The sequence below is a fragment of the Prunus persica genome, chromosome G1 (genome assembly GCF_000346465.2).
Source record: "Prunus persica cultivar Lovell chromosome G1, Prunus_persica_NCBIv2, whole genome shotgun sequence".
In the NCBI taxonomy this organism is placed as follows: Eukaryota; Viridiplantae; Streptophyta; class Magnoliopsida; order Rosales; family Rosaceae; genus Prunus; species Prunus persica.
Window position 1 is genome coordinate 2,598,647 of NC_034009.1, and position 19,697 is coordinate 2,618,343.

Below are 19,697 nucleotides of genomic sequence, written 5' to 3' on the forward strand. Positions count from 1 at the left end.
CACGAGAGGTTATTGAGGTAGGATCACAATAGGTGACTAATGGAAGTGCTAGTAATCGGATGCCTAATTTTATTCGAATCAGATCTCAAATTGCCTAATTTTGTTCGATTTAGGTCTCAAACTGCTCAATTTTATTCGATTTAAGTCTCAAATTGCAACCAAATCAATGCTAACAGCAAGATTCAGTTTAGTTTGGTGAGGTTTATATAGTGTGGTCATAGAACAACCTTACATGAATGATGAACATGGTAATCTTTCTAAATAATTATGTATATCAAGACTTGGAACAATGCATGTTTAATCCCAATACAGTGAATAATTAAGATGAATCTAATAGGAACTTTAAATAAGGCTGCTATTAATGAAGATGAATGAACCATGTAATAAATGATCTATGAACTCTCTTAATTTTTAGACCAAAATCCCGCCTCAACTCCTTTCATAAATAATTAACTAAATAATATTATATAATATTAAAGCGAAGCTGATACTATAAATTGAACAAAGACTCTTAGCATAAGAGAAGTTTTGAGAGATAAATATGTGGTTTGATTGGGGTTGGAGAATTTCAAATAATCCAAATTGAACCCATTAAAATTAAGTATTGCTTGTTTCAAATCGGTCCTGTAAAGATTGGTTTAGTTTAACTGGTTTCAACGGTTTGGGTGGCGTTTTACTTACCTACCCCTAGACGGAAGAAATCAATCAGGTTTAATAATTGGTCTTTGTGGGCCTCATAAAAGAAACCATTTTCTAATACATTATAATATAGTGCGGATACATATGTCAGTTTTTGATTTAAAGGAAAAAAATCATGTCACAGTCACTCCAAAGTCTAGACCAGCAGCTAATAGAAAATAAACCATTTTATTGTCAATGATCAAATGATGATTTGCGCAACCTTAATAAATCAAAATCACTGCCGAGTTCGAAAGACTAACACGGACGAAAAAATAATAGAGAAATACAAGCTACTTTCCCTCTTGCCATGTCTATCATGAAAAAATATTAGCTACCTTCCCTCTTGGCATGGCCATCATATTCGTCAAGCTATCAATTTAAACTACACACCACCCATGAATCAAACAAGAAGATAAATTATAAGAACGTTAAAAAAGCATAACATGCCAAAAGAGCATTTAAACTTTGTTCTATGTCTCTCCATTCTTCTGTTTTCATGTCATAATGGATCAAGAATAAACATCTCCAAGAATAATTGGTACTGACTCAATTTAGGAGGCATCATATACAACATCAAGTTTTGATTTGCCAAACAGAGCCTGGGCAGGTATCAGGAGGAGCCACCAAATTTGCATGGATTCATAACTTGTAGACAGCAACACAAGCATCACTACAAATCTTGAATTTCTTTAACACCAAAGAGCATCTTTGCCCTCCTGAACTTCTTATAATTATAAGTCCATAATTAACCACTCATAGAATATGCTCTGCAAAGATGCATAGGTGCTCAAGTGCGGTCATTTTCAGTAGGCCATAGAATGATTAAGATCATATTAAGCTTTGGATTAAATTTAAAAAAACACATATTATTAAACTGGAAGATCACTTTCAGAGTTGAAATTTATCTATCTTGTTCCCATACAATGGCAGTTACCATTCCTTAGAAGCAACAGCTTGATCAGCACACAGCTTTGAAGCAAAACAGTGAAGAAAAATTAAATCACATGGGCTTCGTTCTTAAGCTTGTCAATCAACTCGTCCACAGAAGAAAGGATGACCCCTGCTTTTCTTTTGGGAGGTTCGGTGACTTGAACCTCCTCTATATCGGATTTGATTTCCACATTCAGATCCTCTGGAGTAAATTTCTTTATGGCCTTTGATTTCGCTTTCATTATGTTGGGGAGAGTTGCATACCTTGGTTGGTTCAGCCTCAAATCAGTGCTGCAAGAGGGCCAAGGAAACAAGTATTAATTTAGAATTTTCACCAAAGATCAGGTTTAGACAATATTCCTCCTCCTTCCCTGGCATTCATGTGTGTATGTGATGATCTTTTGGCTGGTTTTCAGTCCGTCACCTAAATTGATATTTCAAATTTTCTAATATAAAATATCTAAAGTTGAACCCTTCAAACTATTGTGACATCACCAAGTAACAAGTTTTCTTAAAATATTATCAAAATTATGTCATTATCACACTTCTTTCACATTTGTCAATTTAAAGATAGGCCATTTTAGACTTTTAGTATCATTTTACGTGGCAAGACCATTTGTCCATATTTTATTTTAATAAGTGATTGATCACTTTTTTTCTTTTAAGGAGAGGGGGGGTGGTGGGGTGCTTATCTTTCTGAATCATATTCTCATTTTACGCATGCTGTCCGTGTTAAGAAAATAAATTGTTTTTGGAAACTAATTTGATACTGATACATAGACAAAATAGTAAAGAAGTAATAATTATATAAGTTCAGCAATTCTAGGATTACCCTACCTATCTTAATTGAACACTTGAGCTTTATTGTCTCAGCCTTACTTCTTACACTTCTCTGTTTTTGATGGCCTAGCCAATTGGTTTGAAGCTAATCCAAGGTGTAGTAATCCTAGTCAGCTTGGTCTGGCTTGGAATTTAATCTTTACAGTCACTTGGTGGTTTCTGTGGGTGTGTTGTTATGTGTTCGATTCTGATTTTCAAATTCCTAGAGAACCAAGTAATTGAATCCTTCGACTGGCTCAAGGTTAAACGGGTCCTTAGTTGCAGACCTCTTCGTGCCCAAGCTTTATTGGTTTGGTAACCCCCTTCGTCAAGGTTACTTGAAGCTGAATGTGGATGGTTCTAGATAAGGGCCTGACGATTATCTAGATGCTGGGGGCTAATCCGAGACTGGAAGGTTTAAGGGCGAACATCAGCTCAGGTGATATCATTCCAGCTGAACTTTGGGCTTTGCACCATGGTCTTAAGATGGCTTGGGATAAAAAAAATTTCAATCTGTTGGTTGAAGTTGATTCAGCAATTATTCTTCGTCTGATTTTAGGATCTGTCAGCACCACCCATCCCTTCATTGGTCTCGCCATTGAGTGTATATGTTTAAGCAGAGGTGGTTTCTATTGCTTCATGTCTGTCCCATGATCATCAGGAACTCAATTTTGGCAGCCGATAGTTGAATTTCACCAGCAGTGTTGGGAAATAAATTTTTGCTTAGTGTGGGTTGTCTAGTGTTTTGGGTTTAGGCCCTCCATACAGGAGTATATATGTTATAACTAAACCAAGTAAATGGGCCAGCTTTTTTATTTCTGAATCATTCATATTTTTCAATTTTATGATATTTCTCCGTCCAATTAATCCAGTGTGTGTGTACAAATAAGCATGGTGCAACATTTTTATCGTTGAAGTGCTTTGAAATTTGGGTGAGGATGGAGATAGATGCATCCAAGTGTCCAAAAACAAATACACGAGAAGATCTGATACTTACGTGATCACTGCTGGCATATCTAGACACAAAGTCTCAAGACCACCATCTACCTCTCTGTCCACTGTCACTATTTGCTTCTCCTTATCCAGCACAACCTACTGGAAATATTTAGTCATATGAAGAAATTCATAAAAAGTTTTGTCTGAAAATCAAAATAGAACAAAATGCACTATCAACGCATGTCATTCTCTGTGAAATTCTGTTCAATGTTAACTCAGAGAGACAGCTAAAAACATGCAAAGAAGTAACAGTAGAGAAAAACATATTACTTCTACGAATCATCTACATTGCTATATATGTATAGATTTTAAAATGGACATGTGTTCTCATGAATACAAAAATGAAAGGACAACGTATTTGTTTCAGCTGAGAGGATAATGTCTTTGTGATGGAGTAAAGAGAAGGCAAATAAGATTCTTTTTTTAAGAAAATAAGTGAAATTTAGGAATAACAGGGATTTAAGGATGAGAAATAGAAGTAAGTTTTAGTAGAAACAGAACCACATCTCTCCAAATAAACCAGGTACTTCAAATATCAGAGGTCCCTGACCCATTATGTTGTCTGATGTTACTGAATTTAAACGAAGACTGGCCATAAACAAAAGAACTTAAGGTAAGCACATTGACCAAGAGAGCAACTAGATAATCAGATTGTCAAAACTCAAGATAACTAACATGTGACAAGATCGGTATAATGCTTCTAAGGCTCTAACTATACTCTCAACCACCTCAACTAATGTTCTTTACACCCTTGTTTCACTTTAGAGCCTTTCATCTGCAATTCTTCCTTGTGGCACGCCTAATTTCAGAATTCACTTTCATCAGGGCAAACAAACTCTTGAAAAGCAGTATTCAATTTTCCACTAGTTATTGCCTATGCTATAAGGGCCCTCAGAAGCCATAAGGTATCCAGGTCAATAGGGATATCTGCAGAATAGATGTATCTCGAAGGCATAGGGAGAGGAACACCTCCCAAACCTTAACTTCCTGATTTTAATTTCTTCAGAAGTCTCCCTGCTGCAGGAATATTATACTATGGAATGAAACTACAAAACGGGGTAGTGCTTCTAGCCAGCCAGCTAAGCTTTATATTTATTGACTATAATACCAAAACAAAGTCATTTGTGCCTCCTGGCCACTACAATTAAAAGGAATGTAAACAAAATCCTTTGCTCAGCCCTTAAAAACAAACGAGAAACTAGAAACTGATAATCAGCTGCATCAACAAACTAATATTAACTACTAAGCTTTGAGGCTAGATGGTTCGAATTCTTAAATTACCAATTAAAAGTCCCAAAAACGACATCTGGATTCAAACATAGTCTCATATTCGCCTACATTTAAAACTTCAACTTATAATGCATGAACATATTAATGATCACGTTCCTCAATTACTTAATGGTGTGAAACAAAATACCACAAGGAAGCAAGCAATGTAAGTATGCGAGTTGTAAGCAGCATATTTCTTCTCTACTTGAATGAATTAGGGCCTTTCTCTTTTTTAATGAGTGAACAGAGAAATAAATAACTAACCTTTGAAGCAAAGGTCCCTTGAGGCCAGTTCAGCAGCCCTGCCACCATTTGCCCCGTTTGATTGCAATCATCGTCAATAGCCTACACATTTACTCAATATATGTCTAAAGGATAATACTTTCACTTCTTTAAACCAAAACCAACAAGGCAAACACACAAAACCAAAATCTTTAAAACTAAAAGAAAATAGATTTAAGAAAAACCTGCTTGCCAAGAATGAGAAGGCCAGGCTTCTCAACCTCCACGAGGGCTCTCAAAAGCTTAGCAACAGACAAAGGGTACAGAGGACCACTAGTCTCCACATGAATGCCCCTATCAGCTCCCATAGCAAGGCCTGTCCTGAGCGTATCGACGCACTGCTTTAGACCCATGGTGACGGCCACGACCTCCGAGGCCATGCCCGCCTCTTTGATCCGAAGGGCCTCCTCCAAAGCAATCTCGCAGAATGGGTTCATTGACATCTTCACGTTCTGGGTCTCCACGCCGCTCTGTGAAACAAAACGAAATGAAACTGTTCGATTAGAAAGACATGATTTTGAAATGAATTACGAACTGGGTTTGTGTTGGATTGGCCTTGCCTTATCGGATTTGACTCGGATTTTGACGGCGTAGTCGACGACCCGCTTTATCGCCACCATTATCTTCATGGTTTCTTTCTTCTGCTCGGTCTGCTTGCCAAGAATGGTGATTGGAATTGGATAATCCGGTGTGAGAAGAAGAGTGAGGAGAGAGAGTTGGAAACGGCATTGGCATTGCTGAGCTAGCAGCTACTACTAGTAGATAAATGGTGCCCGCAACTTTCCTAGTATAATAAGCTCGCATTTTATATGTGACCAAATAAATAAATGAAAAGCTCTCATTTTGTATTTTCTTTTGTTTTCTTCTTCACTATTTGAATCCGAAGACAAATGGAAAATCCACACGTATTAATTTTTTCTTTCGTCGAAAAATTCACATGCATTATAACAGCAAAAAATCCCGACCAGGAAAATATAATACAAGAAAATATGTACTATCATAAATATTACATACTCAGCTAATTGAGTGTAAAGAGGCCGACTTATTGTCATGATCAACTGATCTAACTTACATATACGCATAAGTAATTTAGTTAAATGAACTTGATGGTGTTTTAGGTGGTGCTCATGTTGCCCTATTTAATAATTATGTTGTAACCCGATATCTGAGGTCTAGACCCGTTACTTTTTATGGCTCATTCATGCGTGTGCCCAAGCCCAAGCCCAAGCCCAAGCCCATTTACTTGTGCTGTCGGCCTCATCCGTGTTGTGTCCATGTTGTGTTTGAGCCTGTGTTGATCACCTCTCTCTTTATAATCTCTAATCACAGACAAATCTAATGAAGCCCCACACATGTCTCATATTCCCAGGCAATAGATCCAAACCCATACACACAGAACATGGCTCTTAGGAAAGCGGCGTTGTTGGCGACCATCAATCTTTTTTTGGTATAGAAAAGTTTAGAGGAGGGGAGGCTATCCATCTTAAGGTCAGGGCATCTAAGGTTTTTTTTTTAGGATTTTCAAAGGGGATTTTAGCTCATTTTTTGGTTTTTACAAATTATCCACTTAAAGGGATTGTCGACAGTGGGACTCGAACTTATGTCTGAATAACGAAGAAAACTATTCATACCAACTCAACCAATCCTGTGAGTTACCATCAGTCTTTTCACGCACACAGTGCCTACTGTTTTATGATTCTATTCTATTCTAACTCTACAGAAACTAGTCTTTTTGTTTTTGCCAGCTGATGGAAAATCTATATACTCAGTGAGAAACCAACAGTGGATTTCAGGGATGTGAACCCAAAATACAGCTTTATGAAACTTTTGTTTGGAGCATATTCGAAGGCAGTGAGACATCAAAACCTGTTCTTGACACCTTACCCAATCCAACCTCTTGCAACAGTCTTGCACATTAATTAGAGAACTATGCAGGATTTTGATATGAGATTTGACTTCTGTAGCAACTATTGATTGTCGAGAAAATTAGAATGCAGAGACTCAAAGGGGAAGAATAAAATAATTCATTCAGGATGAACTGGTTTTCTTTTTTGAGTAAATAATTGTAGTATTTGGCGCAGTCCATCCACTGAAAACTGACTCTAGTATTTATTTATAGAGTTTGTCCGTGACTCAAATTGTATGCCAGAAGACACAAAGCACAAGTATATAAACATAGTTGTCAGAATAGTAATAGTAAGTAGCTAACTACTGTTCCTGCATATCAAATTGGACCAATCCCAATAGCCCTCACTTGAATGAACTCTGTGGCTTTCCTTTTTGCTAAAGGAATTGACCCTTGCTTTGTAGAAAACTTCTCTATCACCTGTATACAAAGTGTTTATTACCTGTTAATCATGTAACGAGAGATATCGACATATAATTATATCCATCACGACTTGCACTTATTTTCTCATTTATTTAACTTTGTACCCATTATAAGTTGAGATTGAACTTTGGCAAAGCAAAAGTGATGATAAGACAATTATATACACTCTCACAATTAGAGCTATTACGTGCCACTAATCTCGCCTCATTGAAGATTTTCTCGTCACAAAAGTGCAGTGTATTGATTTAGTGAATATTTTGACACAAACCTAATTTCAAAAAAATAAATCACTATCTCATTTTCGTGTATGATTGGAGATATCATTTGATTTCTAGGTAAGTAGGTTAATATTCCAGACTGGAAAATAGTTGGCATCATTGAGAGAAGAACCTCACCAAACCATACATATGAACAAACCATATATACTTCCCTTCTACCAGCATTAGCATTATTGATGATCACACATGAAGGCACTTAATTATATGATTGTTTCAAATTGAAGAGGACCCATATCTGCCAACCTAATCAAATGGAAAGGGACCTTCCCCCTTTTACACGCTTTGTAATCTTTGGATTCTGCTAGTTGGTCTACACAAAGGGGCCTCCTCCATGCTAAATTCCTTTTTCTTTCCTTTAAAAATAATTTGATTCTTGTGGTTGGTCTGTCTTTCTCTGATCAGCAACAATGAAATTCACAATTATTCAATTCAATATAGGTGGGTGGGAAAAAGGATCATTTGAAAAAATAATAATAATATTGAAAAAAAAAAAGGAATAAAAAGTGGTAATTTCAGCAATGATGCCCAATCCCACCACATAAACCAAAAAGAAATTCCAGTAGAGCTCTATGGTTTCAAATTTTAATTGAATATGGTTATATGACATTAACAAATCCTTTAATCTCTCAATAATACATCTAAAATCTCTATCTCACAAAAAAACACTAAAAACTTGCAAAATCCCAAGAAGAAAAAAAGAAGGCAGACTAGAAGGAAAAAAAAAAACTTGGCCTATGTCTCCAAATAAACAGGAAGAATTGCACTCCTAGATCCCCTACCATTTCCAAAAGAAAAGAAAGATCTTCTAACCCTACCACTACTACTACAACCTTCAATGGGACTCATCTCACTGACTTGCCTGTGCTGCTGCTGCTGCTGCTGCTGCTGCACAGCCTCTTGAACTGCCAAATAGAGCTGCCTATCAGCTGAAGAGTCCATTGAGAAAGACCTCCTTATGGGTTGGATTGAGAACTGCTCATCTTTGCCTCTAATGTCAATACATTCATCCCCCATGCTTGTAACCTTGTTGTGAAACTTTCTTGCTAATTTCTTGGGCACACTTCTGTTTTCCAATTTCCTTGGTGAAGGGCTAATAGAAATCACTGACGCCTCCCCTGAATTCAGTCTTTCTTGCCTCCCAAGCATTGTTTGCTCCATCGAATTATCGTTACTCAATTCGATCACCACGTAGTCTTCATCACCGCCACTTAGGCTACCTGCATATGGACTTGGATCTTGGGGTGAAGAGCTTGGAGCAACAATTCGATCGAATGGAAACCGGGTTGTGGTCGAAATGCTTGTTCTGCAAAGTGGGCAATTGGCATTGCTTTGAAGCCAAACATCAATGCAATCAATGTGAAAAATGTGGCTGCAATTTGGTATGATCCTCAGCTTCTCATCTTCTTGGAACTCATTCAAGCAAACTGCACACTCACAAAAGCTTCCCTCTTCAAATCCTCTGTTCCTATCTTTCTTGAATTGCAACAATGGGATTGATCTGATCACAGCCTCATCAAGCCCTCGAGTCTCTAACCCGGGAGAGTAGGCCATTAGCTGCTCTTCATCGCGCCTATTTCGCGATAATGAGAATCGTCTGAGAAGATCAACACGGTGCCAATTAAGGCAGCATTTGATCACAAAGATGTAGTAGCTCACAAGCAAGAAAGCTGTGGCTATAATTCCTATTATGGCAATGGCTATAATGGGGAAACTTGTGTCTGAATGATGAACAGGAGCCCCAAAGATTGTCCTTCCTGGACTTGTTGTTGGAGGAAGAGCTTGTGACAAATGGATCAAGTAGCTTTTGCTTACAAGATCCATGAAAATGGAGGCTCCTATGACCAATAAAAACTACTTGGGTTTTCTTAGATCTTGAAACTTGTACAACAAAAATATGCAGACAGAGAGAAAATACACAGAACCATGAAACTCGCAAGAAGTGAGATGAATTAATGCTTGATTAGCAAAGATCTATACTAGAGAGAAAACCCAGTTTGGGGACTGAGTTGGAGAAGGTAGATTTGGAAAGGTGGATATGAAATCAAATGGAAGAATGAGCTAGAAGCATTGAGAAGAGAGGAAAAAGAAGGAAAACCCAGGTGGGAATTAATGAAAGTGATGTTGAGAAGACATGAATGGGGCTTGAAATTCAATGAAAATGTGCTCTGCTCAACTTTTTCTTTTTATGGTCTGAGTCTTTGGCTCAGAATGCTTACGTAGTTGGTGAATTTAGAAAATTGCTTAAGTGTCAAGTGTCTCTCGATAATTGTACATTTTGTTATTAAATTTTGTACATTTTTTTATTTAATTAATATTACAGAAACGTATGGCAGTATGGTTATTATATATATATATATATATATATATATATATATAAAGGAGGTTGTATAGAATGGACAGCTCCCCACCATGACTCATATAGGGGTATTGCATGTTTCTTTTTTCTTTGATATAAGCGACATTAAGTGGGGTGAGTCGAAAACTGAACTTTCATGATATTTTAGTTGTTTGTGTGTGTATGAGAAACTTTCTCTTCTATAGTTTAAACTGTCGCTTACAATAAATAAAAAATTGAGTTTGACGATAAAAAATTACTTATTAAATAAAAACCAAAGAGAAAAAGAAAGAAAAGAAGGGCAAAACCTTGACTTTCAACATTGTCATCCATAATCAATCATAATCAATCATAAAACAAAAAGTCTCATACCCACATGCAACCCACCATTGAATTTGTTGACCAGAGGCCTAGGCCGTTTGATTAAAGGGCAATCAAGTAGATTCCATGCATGTCTGAGTTTGCTTCCACACTGTATATGTTTCACCCCGCTATACCAATTTGAAAAAGCTTTCTCCAAAAGTAGTATAGGCTAAAAAAGCTTTTTTTTTTTCTTTAAATAAAGATCTTTTATCTTCTTCTTTACATGGAGAAGTCAAATCCATGTACAGTAACAGTAGAGACCGACAAGAAAAAAAAAAAAAACAGAACCGACACCTTCCATGCTTGCAGTGTTGACAAAACTGTAGCCTCTAGGCAAGAAAGAGGGAAGCAAGAGGCACTCTTTTTTCAAAAAGTGCTTCTTCATAGTCAAATGTTGAGGCATCTGCCAAAGAAACTTAGCCCAACTGTTTTCCCCAAAATTTCCAAACAATGCCAACCTTTTGTTCACATCAAGATCACGATCACCTAACGTTTTAATTAGAATGTAAAAGCCAAAAGCTACAAGCCTCTATATTTCATAGTAACGGCCAAATCTATGTACATTTTGTCAACCAATCGTTCAAACAAGTTGATGGGCCAATGGTTCATTGGTGAATGTGTTGTATTTCATTGGCTGTTATTTTTAGAAGATTTTGCACATAATTTTGCAGCTTTTTTTTTTGATGAAGTCCAAACAGCATTTATTGCATTTGACGAATTGATTGGAAATATACCAACTTCCAACTTTCAAGCCCTAGAGATGCAAAAGACCAGGGTGCACTCAACTCATCATGTACCTCGACATCACAAATCTGGAAGGGAGTGTTTTCGTATTTTGTAGGAAAATTAAATGCTGGTTACCAATGCATCAAACTTGTATTTGTGTAGGGGGACATACATAGATTCCAAATGATTCTTTTCAACTCATAATATCACACCGTATTTAATCATTTCAAAAATATTGTATTTAGTATTTTCATGATTTTTCAAACAAAAATGCAATTATATTGTCAATAATAATTTTATTTATTTCAGCGTTTAAGATTATTTGTTCTTAACATTATAATGTACTTATAGCTCACACGAAATATATTAATAGTAAAAGTTGAACATAAGAAGAGCAGTAAATTGATTACATGTTTTCATCTACACAATGAAAAGTGGGTGGTAAGTTTTCGTCGATGTGGAAAACAAAAATTCACTATACGTATACGTTTGTTTCTCATATCATCCAATTGTGAACCAGTAATATCACTTGTTATTTCTTACGATGATGTTGTGCACTATTCTAGTTTCCTTTCATTTAACGATGTCAACTTGGAAGTTCTAGCTTGGTCTCCAAGTTTGCTGGCCTAGATTTGACCATCAAACAGTGTTGCACAACGTACGAATTAAACATATTACAAATACACAGTTGAACAGTTCATTTCCTACCTAAAAGCCTTATTAAGCGATCAAATGGTTGGCATAAGCATACATGGTAGTTGCCAGTTGGCAATTGTTGGACCGTTGATGAAGCATACCTAAATTATATTCTACAATTCAACTAAATAAAAATAAAAGTGCCCCCAAGATATTGTGATATTTCAATAAATGTACATTGTACGAATTAAAAAATAAAATAAAACTGGGAAAAATAATTGAAATGAGTCACACATCAGTTAAAAGCACATGGAACTTGGGAGATGGCAACAGCTGTTGATAAAAGCAGTTTTTCTTGGAGAATGAGTAACAGACGTCAGGAGCAGGAGCAGTCAGGAGATGTGAAAAATCCTTAATGTTTTCAGCCAGAGGTGTACCTGCTTGTCTGTTGACTCGGCCTCAGTGTCTTCTCTTCTGTTCAAATCAAATGGTTTCATATATTTATTTGTCACAATTTGTTTCATCCAGTAGGGTATGAATTATGCAAATAATTTATCGTTTAATTCGCATACATTTTTAGCAATTTTTTTTTTTAAAAAAACAATGGCTTAAGGTGTTTTAATACTACTTGTTCAAGTAAATAGGCATGTCATCATATGATCAAATGGATGTCCCTCTGTCCAGTTGTATTAAACTTATTTTAATAGTTCTAGAAGGATCGATTATTTTGTTATCTTCTCTTTGTTATTAGAAACTACATGTAGGATGTAGGAATTGTTCGCATCCTATTTCTCATAGATTAGATTAATTTAGAGATAATCGCTCGTATAAAAAACAAAAACTATATATATAGGAGCTTAATTCTTATTTGTACAAGAATTAGGAAGAAGCTAAAAACCGTTTTTTAGTCGTAAAAAGTTAAAAAATTAGAGATAGAAAAACGTAAGTAAAACGTTGAAATTTGGTGATACATTTTTCTTCTTTATTACTTTGTTCGGCTTTGACTTCTACTCTTGTCCTACACAAAGAAGAAGAAAAAGAAACATTGTCATGTGGGTTTTGTTAGGGGGAAAAAAAGAAAAGGAAGAAGAAGAAGAAGAAAATTGGTAAATTAACTTGGTGTATGATTCTATCACATGGGTGCAATCACGTGACTGCATGAGGCTCTGTAGTTTTTTCTTACATTTCCACCCAAAAGATTATACAATGGCATTTACTCAAAAACAAAAACAAAAACAAAACAAAACAAAATATTAAACCCTATGTTGTGCACGTGTCAACACGTGCCTTGGAACCGTCCAATCAAAAAATAGACAAAATTAAGCATCTTCGTTCTGGTGTGAAAATCTTGGTGTAGTTTAATTTGAATATTTATTTATTTTGGATAAAGTTGAACTGCAGATATAAGCAGGCGTAAATTAATTATTGAAATAGATTGACTGACTTTGTTAATTACAATCGTACATCTCTCATCAGCACAATCCTGGTCAAATGTTGACAAGATTCATTCAGCATGTTCCTTCTCCAGTGAAAACTTATATTTATAGGTTTACTTTTTTTTAATTATTTTTTTGGGATGAATTGCGTAGACTTGAATTGTTGAACTGATTGACTAACTTTGTTAATTACAATATCTAGGAGATTCTTCTTGGTTATTTGTAATTAACTAACAATCATCAAGTGTACATAAGAGGGGCTTTGATTAATCATAGTCTAGAGTTCTGATTTTGGTGAACAAATTTGTTGAGTCGGGGTCAGGTGTGTTGTCCCCTCATTGTAATTCTTCGTTTTATCAATAAAATTTCTCTCGTTCCATCGAAGTTCTCTAAAAAAATAATAATAAGAGGGGCTTTGACTAATCATAGTTTAGAATTCTGGTTTTGGTGAGCAAATTTGCATATGAATTACCAAAACAACAACTTTTATGGTATAATTAGTATGCATTGAGATAATAATTGGAGTTTTCAAAAATGAACTCATATGATTAACAGAATATGGTTCATTAATTACTCACAAGCTTATTCTACAAAACCCAATTATTGAGAGGGAAAGGGGTATGCAAAAAGATAGATAACTGTGACATTGTTTTGTTCGTTTTCTGTTGGTAGTAGGTACCGCACTTCCTTTGTCTTTGTATAATTTTTGTGGGTCAATGAATGTTGTATTAGTATCCTAAGTCTTTGGATAGATCTGAGCTCAGCCCAATTTTAACACTTGGGCATCTGGAAACGAAGCCCAAAATAAAACCCAGATCCACAACTATAGAAAATCACAATGGACTTTAGCTTCCAATGTTGGGGTAATAAGCTGGAGATTCCATAGTGTGGGGCAAAATAGTAACAGTGAAACTTACATACATCGGGTTGATATAATAGTTGTGTTTACAACATTTGTCTAGTGATTAGGTTAAGTGTTGTGTACTCTTGTTACAAGATCTAGCACAATGAAAAAGAGTCTTGACTTGCAGACCAATGATCTCAGGTTTTAAATCCTGAACTGCCAATTTTTCGTTCTAAATGCCTAAGTGAAGGGAAAATTGGGTGTAGAGATTTCTAAAATCCCATAAAGCTATGAAGGAACAAATCATATAGCCTATGCATATCATATATGAAATCAAATAAAGCGGAAACAAGAAAATAGCTAGAGATTCATACTAGTCTCTACTTAGGTCCCAATTTTTATAGGTCTATGACAGTTTGCACCATTGACACCAATATCCCATATTAAAGAGAAAGTAGAAAGTGAGGTTACCTTTGGAGCATATCTTGAATCTCAAAATGATATTCAAGTAGAGGGAGTTGTCCCTTAATTGTTGATTCTCCACCTTGGTCTCGAAATAGGCACAAAAGAGGTTATGCTTCCCCAAAGTATCTTCACCAAGGTAGAATGAGAATGAGAGAATAAGGAACCAAGAGAAGAAAATGGGTGCTAGTCTTTTATTCCCTATGGTGGCCGGCCAAGTGAGACTAGGGAGGATGCTTGATGTCTTCCTCTCTTCCTAAATGCCTAACTTGAAACCCTAAGGAGGTTTGATGTTATGTGTATGAATTTATAGAGACATTTTGTCACACATATGTCCCCGAAAACCCCCATGTACCGCATCCTCCCTCTTCTTGGTCTTTTTGGGCTACTTTGGTCCACCACATTAATCCCTTAGAGCACTTCCACCCCTATGGGCAAGGGCAAGGTAAGGGCTCTCACTATTCACGTGAATAGTGGCAGCCCTTGCAATTTTGTTTTCACCCCAATGAGTAAGGGCAATTACTATTCACTTTAATTTATTTTCTATTTTTTATACTTAAACTTTAAAAATTAATTTTATTATTTAAAATTTATAGAAAAAAAAAATATAGAATTTTTTGGTATTTTTTTTTCAATTTTTATTACATAAAAAATGGCAGTCATTGGATTGTAGTGAAAAATTTGATAGGACGCCCCGGGTGCTGCCACGTGTCTTGTGGCAGTGGCAAACAAATTTGAAAAGCGTGCTAACGCCACGACGTCAGCAAACCTAAGCAACCACACGGGCTGGATCTACCTTTGGGCTTGCCCAGGTTGGTGGCCCCACGTCTTACTCGGGATGCTTTGTGCGCGCCAGAGTCATCTCACAGGCCTAGGGCCCCTCCTGCTCGGGCCAAACTGTTGCGGTGAACTTGCTCTTAATATGTCATATTTTGCCTAAGTCCATAAGGTCCATTCTTATAAATATTTAAGTTATATAGGACTAAAATTAAGTTCCATAACTTTAATTAATTCATTTAAGCTAATCTAATTTGTTTAATTGATTTGATGACTTAATCAATTAAATCATTGTCTTGTCTAACAAACATTGGTCCTTGTCAAGCATTGGTCCTAGACTGCTTTCCGTTCTTATCTTTATTCATTGACTTGAAACACAAAGACCGGATTAGGTCGACCAATTCGATCCAATTAACTGTTGAAATTCAAAAAAATAAAATAAAAAATTGAACTAAACTACTTAAACCGGTCTTATTCGGTCGATTTGGTTAGGTTTTCGTTATAAATGTCATCCTAATAAAAGGTGTACACTCCTAAATATACAAAAAAAGAAGTGTACGGACCATAATTATTATGTCTACTAGACTGGATTTTGTCATTTGCCTATTGGGCCCTCGTAAGTTATGATTGATTTCGCCATCCAATTACCCCAACCCTAAATGTCCCAAACATTCTATTCTCTAGTACTATATATGTAGCACTTTAATAACATAATTTCTCTCTCTCTTTTCCTAACAGTGCACACTCACTCAGTACCATATACATTGTCCAAGTGCTGATCATAATCTGAGTGGAAACAACAGTAAATCTAGATGAAGAATTCGTCAAAAGCAAACACACCTAGAGATATTCTACAAATGCTTTTTTCTTTCGAGTAATAAAATTTCTCCGGTGAGCTGCGGTTCACAAAAAGAAATATGAAAAAGATGCAAAGGGATTTGCATAATTTTCCTGTTGCAAAGTCACATTTTAATTAAACCTCTGTTTTTCTTTCTTCTGGTCATAAGTGTAGGATATCAAATACACAGAAAATTTGGCAGGCGAATAGCCACACAAACAGACAAACAAAAAGCCACAAGCGAAATCAGAAACATCATGATTGAAATCTAAAATTGAATGCTGATGAAATGAAAACGAAGGGCGGATGGCTTGGCTTCTGTCCTTTTGTGCCAACGTGTGCAGTCACAAGCATTGTATCTTCAGTGTTGCTTCGAGATCACGACATAATATTTAAATGGCCATCGGATCGATAAGATGCTTTTCTTTGCATGGCTAACTAACCTATTTGGTCCTCTTCTTCTCGCTAGCCTTAATGGAATTTGGACAGAAATTCTGATGCTACACTGAGAAAGAATCAAATCCAAAACGCAAAAATAGGAATTTGGAGAACTTTGCATTGAATTCAATGTTTGGCAAAGCACAGCGCCAATATTTAATATGAATGGCAAATCTAATCCCGGCCAACAAATCTAAACCCCCAAAAATCAAATATTGACTCAATCCTTTTTAACTAATGAAACTATACCAAAAGAATTTAGAAAATTAAAATTATGACTTATTTGGAAATGCATAAGCACTCCTATTCATAAGTACTTTTTTAAAGGCGCTTCTATTAGAAGAACGTCAAAAATTTTATTTAAACTACAAATGAGCAATTGTAAGTGATATGGAGAAGTATCGAGAAGTGATTCCTAAAGAATCACATGCCTCTTCAAAAAATGCTTTGTGGTCCATAAGCACTTATAAGTTTTTCTATCAAACTCTATTAGAAGTCAAAGAATTTCCAAACAGACCCTTAATTTAGATAATGTACATCGTTTCTTTATAGGGATATTGTTGTTTGCACAACAAAAAAAAAAGCCACTTGCATTGCTAAAATGCACGGAGAAGTACATCAAACTATCATATCCTTGCTTGAATTCTTTTTTTTAGTACCTTTACTGGACATTTCTAAATAATAAGCTCTAGTTGTGGTGGAACATGACAAAATGATACTCAAGTTGGACCTAAGTCAAATACCTCACCATTACATCACCATACTCATTTACAAAGTGTTTCATACGTGTGATATTGAAGCACCAATGAGGCGGTTCTGGGGTGGTGTAAGTAGTGCCATCGTACAGAGCTCCCAATTTTTAAGGGCCCTCGAAATTTTGTTTTCTTTATATTATACATTATTAATATTATAACAATCGTATGTATATACTCTAACGTGCTACATATTGACAGAAAAGCATTTGTAGTGGAGCTGGCTTTCCAGCGAAAAAAGGGAAATATCAAACTTTAACTAACCAGCAACAATATATATCCCCCAAAATGATTCCTCCTCCCTCCGAGCATGCTAATTCATCATAAATTAGCACGATAGAGTATATATATGATAGTTATAATTATTATATATGATCGTTTTGGGGTTATACAACAATCATATATTTTTTTTTAAATTTGATTTCTAATTTTCATTACATGCTAATTTATGATGAATTTTAGTTATAAAAAAATTATTTTATAACATTAGGTTATGAATATTTTTAAAAAATAATTTCCTATTTAAGTTTCGCACACGACTCTTTTTACTTTTCCTTTGAGATGTAAATATATGTACCGACCTATATTTCCCCTTTGCCCTTTCTTGTCCTAATCGCATTATTAAGCCTTTGATGAATGAAACAACCACAAACAAAACCAAAAGTTTGAGAATACGAAAAAGGACTCCTTGACCCTAAAGCCATCACCTTGACCATCCGGATACATTGGATTCATGGCTAATATATGCATGGTCATTATGGAAGCTTCCGTCAACACGTGGGAACAATTTCTCAGCCAGACTTTTTGACACGTGGCTATTTGTGGCCCCTCCTTAAATTTCATAATAATAGCCTACATGTGCTTTTTGAACCCATATAAAATGCTGTTGCCCAACACTTAGTTTGGCCATGCAAAACTACATCATATATGGACTCCAGAGGAAAGGTCATGGAAGAGAAGGAAGGCGGAGAGGTTCGATACCGGGGCGTGCGGAAGCGGCCGTGGGGCAAGTATGCCGCTGAGATTCGCGACTCAAACAGGCACGGTGCACGGGTTTGGCTTGGGACTTTTAACACGGCTGAAGAGGCAGCTAGAGCTTATGATCAAGCTGCTTATGCCATGAGGGGTGGCTTGGCCATTTTGAATTTTCCTACTGAGTACCCAGCAAGTGGTGGCTCTTCCTCTTCATCGTCTTCGGCTAATTTTTCATCATCAGTGGCTGGGACTAGCCAGGGGAGAGGTCGTGGGGAGCATGGAAATGAAGTTCTTGAGTTAGAGTACTTGGATGATAAGTTGCTAGAGGAACTGCTTGATTGTGATCACCAAAAGAAGAACAAAAAATAGTGAGGTTGGTATCCCTTTTTGGCTTAATAAGCAGCTATCCACCGTCTATTTCTGCAAGGCACATCGCAAGGTCAATGATGCTCTTATCTTTCTTTGTTGATATGTAACTAGATTCTGATAATCACCTTTTGCCTGCGTGTGTTTTTTCAATGAAGAATCTAGCAAAAGTGTTGTGTGTTGTTAAGCTTTTTAAGATATGGTGATTTTCCTTCTACAAAAGTATGATCTGCGCACAACGCAGAAAATACATTGTGAGTAGTAGTTGTATGTATGCACCTTTAATTTTCAGGGGTTGGTAATTTTTGACACTGACTCCAATTTAATAAGAAGAAGAGGATGATTACTGGATCTGACACAATTCACTAACACGAATAACTCTGCTTAACTTGTTTTGTGTGATGAAAAGTAATGATTTTCTCATTTGCTTTTATAAGCCTCATAAATTAGGATTACTTTCATGGTTTTTTCTAGATTGACTTTATGAATTGTTTAGCTTTAGACTTTTAGTCCACAATTTACGAAATTCAACTTGAATATGACACATAAATGAGTTAAGTTACGTACTATCGAACCATTTACAATGATAATTACATAAATCATGAAAAGGTTGACAACTATCCGACATGAGTTTTTGAAGAATGTTGAAGTTTCACTCATAGACGGAACTACACTATGGCTAGAGTAGGCTCTAGCCTTTAAAGGTTTGGAAAAATGAAATTTAATACTATTTTTTACGCACTACACCTCATTTTACAAACAAATCTCTAGTTAGCTTCAAGTTTTCCCCTATGATAAAATAAATGGAATTTTATTTAGATCTTTACCCATATAAGAAATAATAGCCCACCCCTATAAAAATTTCTAGTTCCGTCACCTAGGGGTGCAATTTGGATTGGAAAATCCGATTCCAATCAATTATGTTATGACAATTTCCGATTTTGGCAAGTCCAAATCAATTTCGACTTCTGAAAATTCCGATAAAAAATTGGATTGGAATTGGAATGTATCAAGAGATTTGCAAAAAATTCCTATCTAATCCGTCCAAAAATCAGCCCCACTCCCAAAAATTTGAGATTCCACCACAAAATCAATATAGTTAGAGTAATATTCTCTTACCAAATTTGTAATATATGCACTCATTTTAACTAGGGTAGTACCTACA

General features: G+C 35.9%; 3 protein-coding genes across 3 annotated transcripts; 1 reads left to right on the plus strand and 2 right to left on the minus strand.

Annotated features, from left to right (window-relative positions):
* On the minus strand, positions 1,513–5,737 carry LOC18789830 (electron transfer flavoprotein subunit beta, mitochondrial). The gene is made up of 5 exons (XM_007223659.2): positions 5,538–5,737; positions 5,163–5,447; positions 4,960–5,040; positions 3,428–3,522; positions 1,513–1,902 (listed from the first exon to the last, which is right to left on the minus strand). The coding sequence occupies exons 1-5, from the start codon at positions 5,604–5,606 to the stop codon at positions 1,677–1,679; spliced, it is 756 nt and encodes a 251-aa protein (XP_007223721.1). The 5' UTR covers positions 5,607–5,737; the 3' UTR covers positions 1,513–1,676.
* LOC18790139 (RING-H2 finger protein ATL16) lies at positions 8,124–9,775 on the minus strand. The gene has a single exon (XM_007224214.2). It carries the CDS (start codon positions 9,403–9,405, stop codon positions 8,317–8,319), a length of 1,089 nt encoding a protein of 362 aa, XP_007224276.1. The 5' UTR covers positions 9,406–9,775; the 3' UTR covers positions 8,124–8,316.
* LOC18790685 (ethylene-responsive transcription factor ERF095) lies at positions 18,111–18,885 on the plus strand. Its single transcript, XM_007223709.2, has one exon. The coding sequence runs from the start codon at positions 18,119–18,121 to the stop codon at positions 18,533–18,535; it is 417 nt and encodes a 138-aa protein (XP_007223771.1). The 5' UTR covers positions 18,111–18,118; the 3' UTR covers positions 18,536–18,885.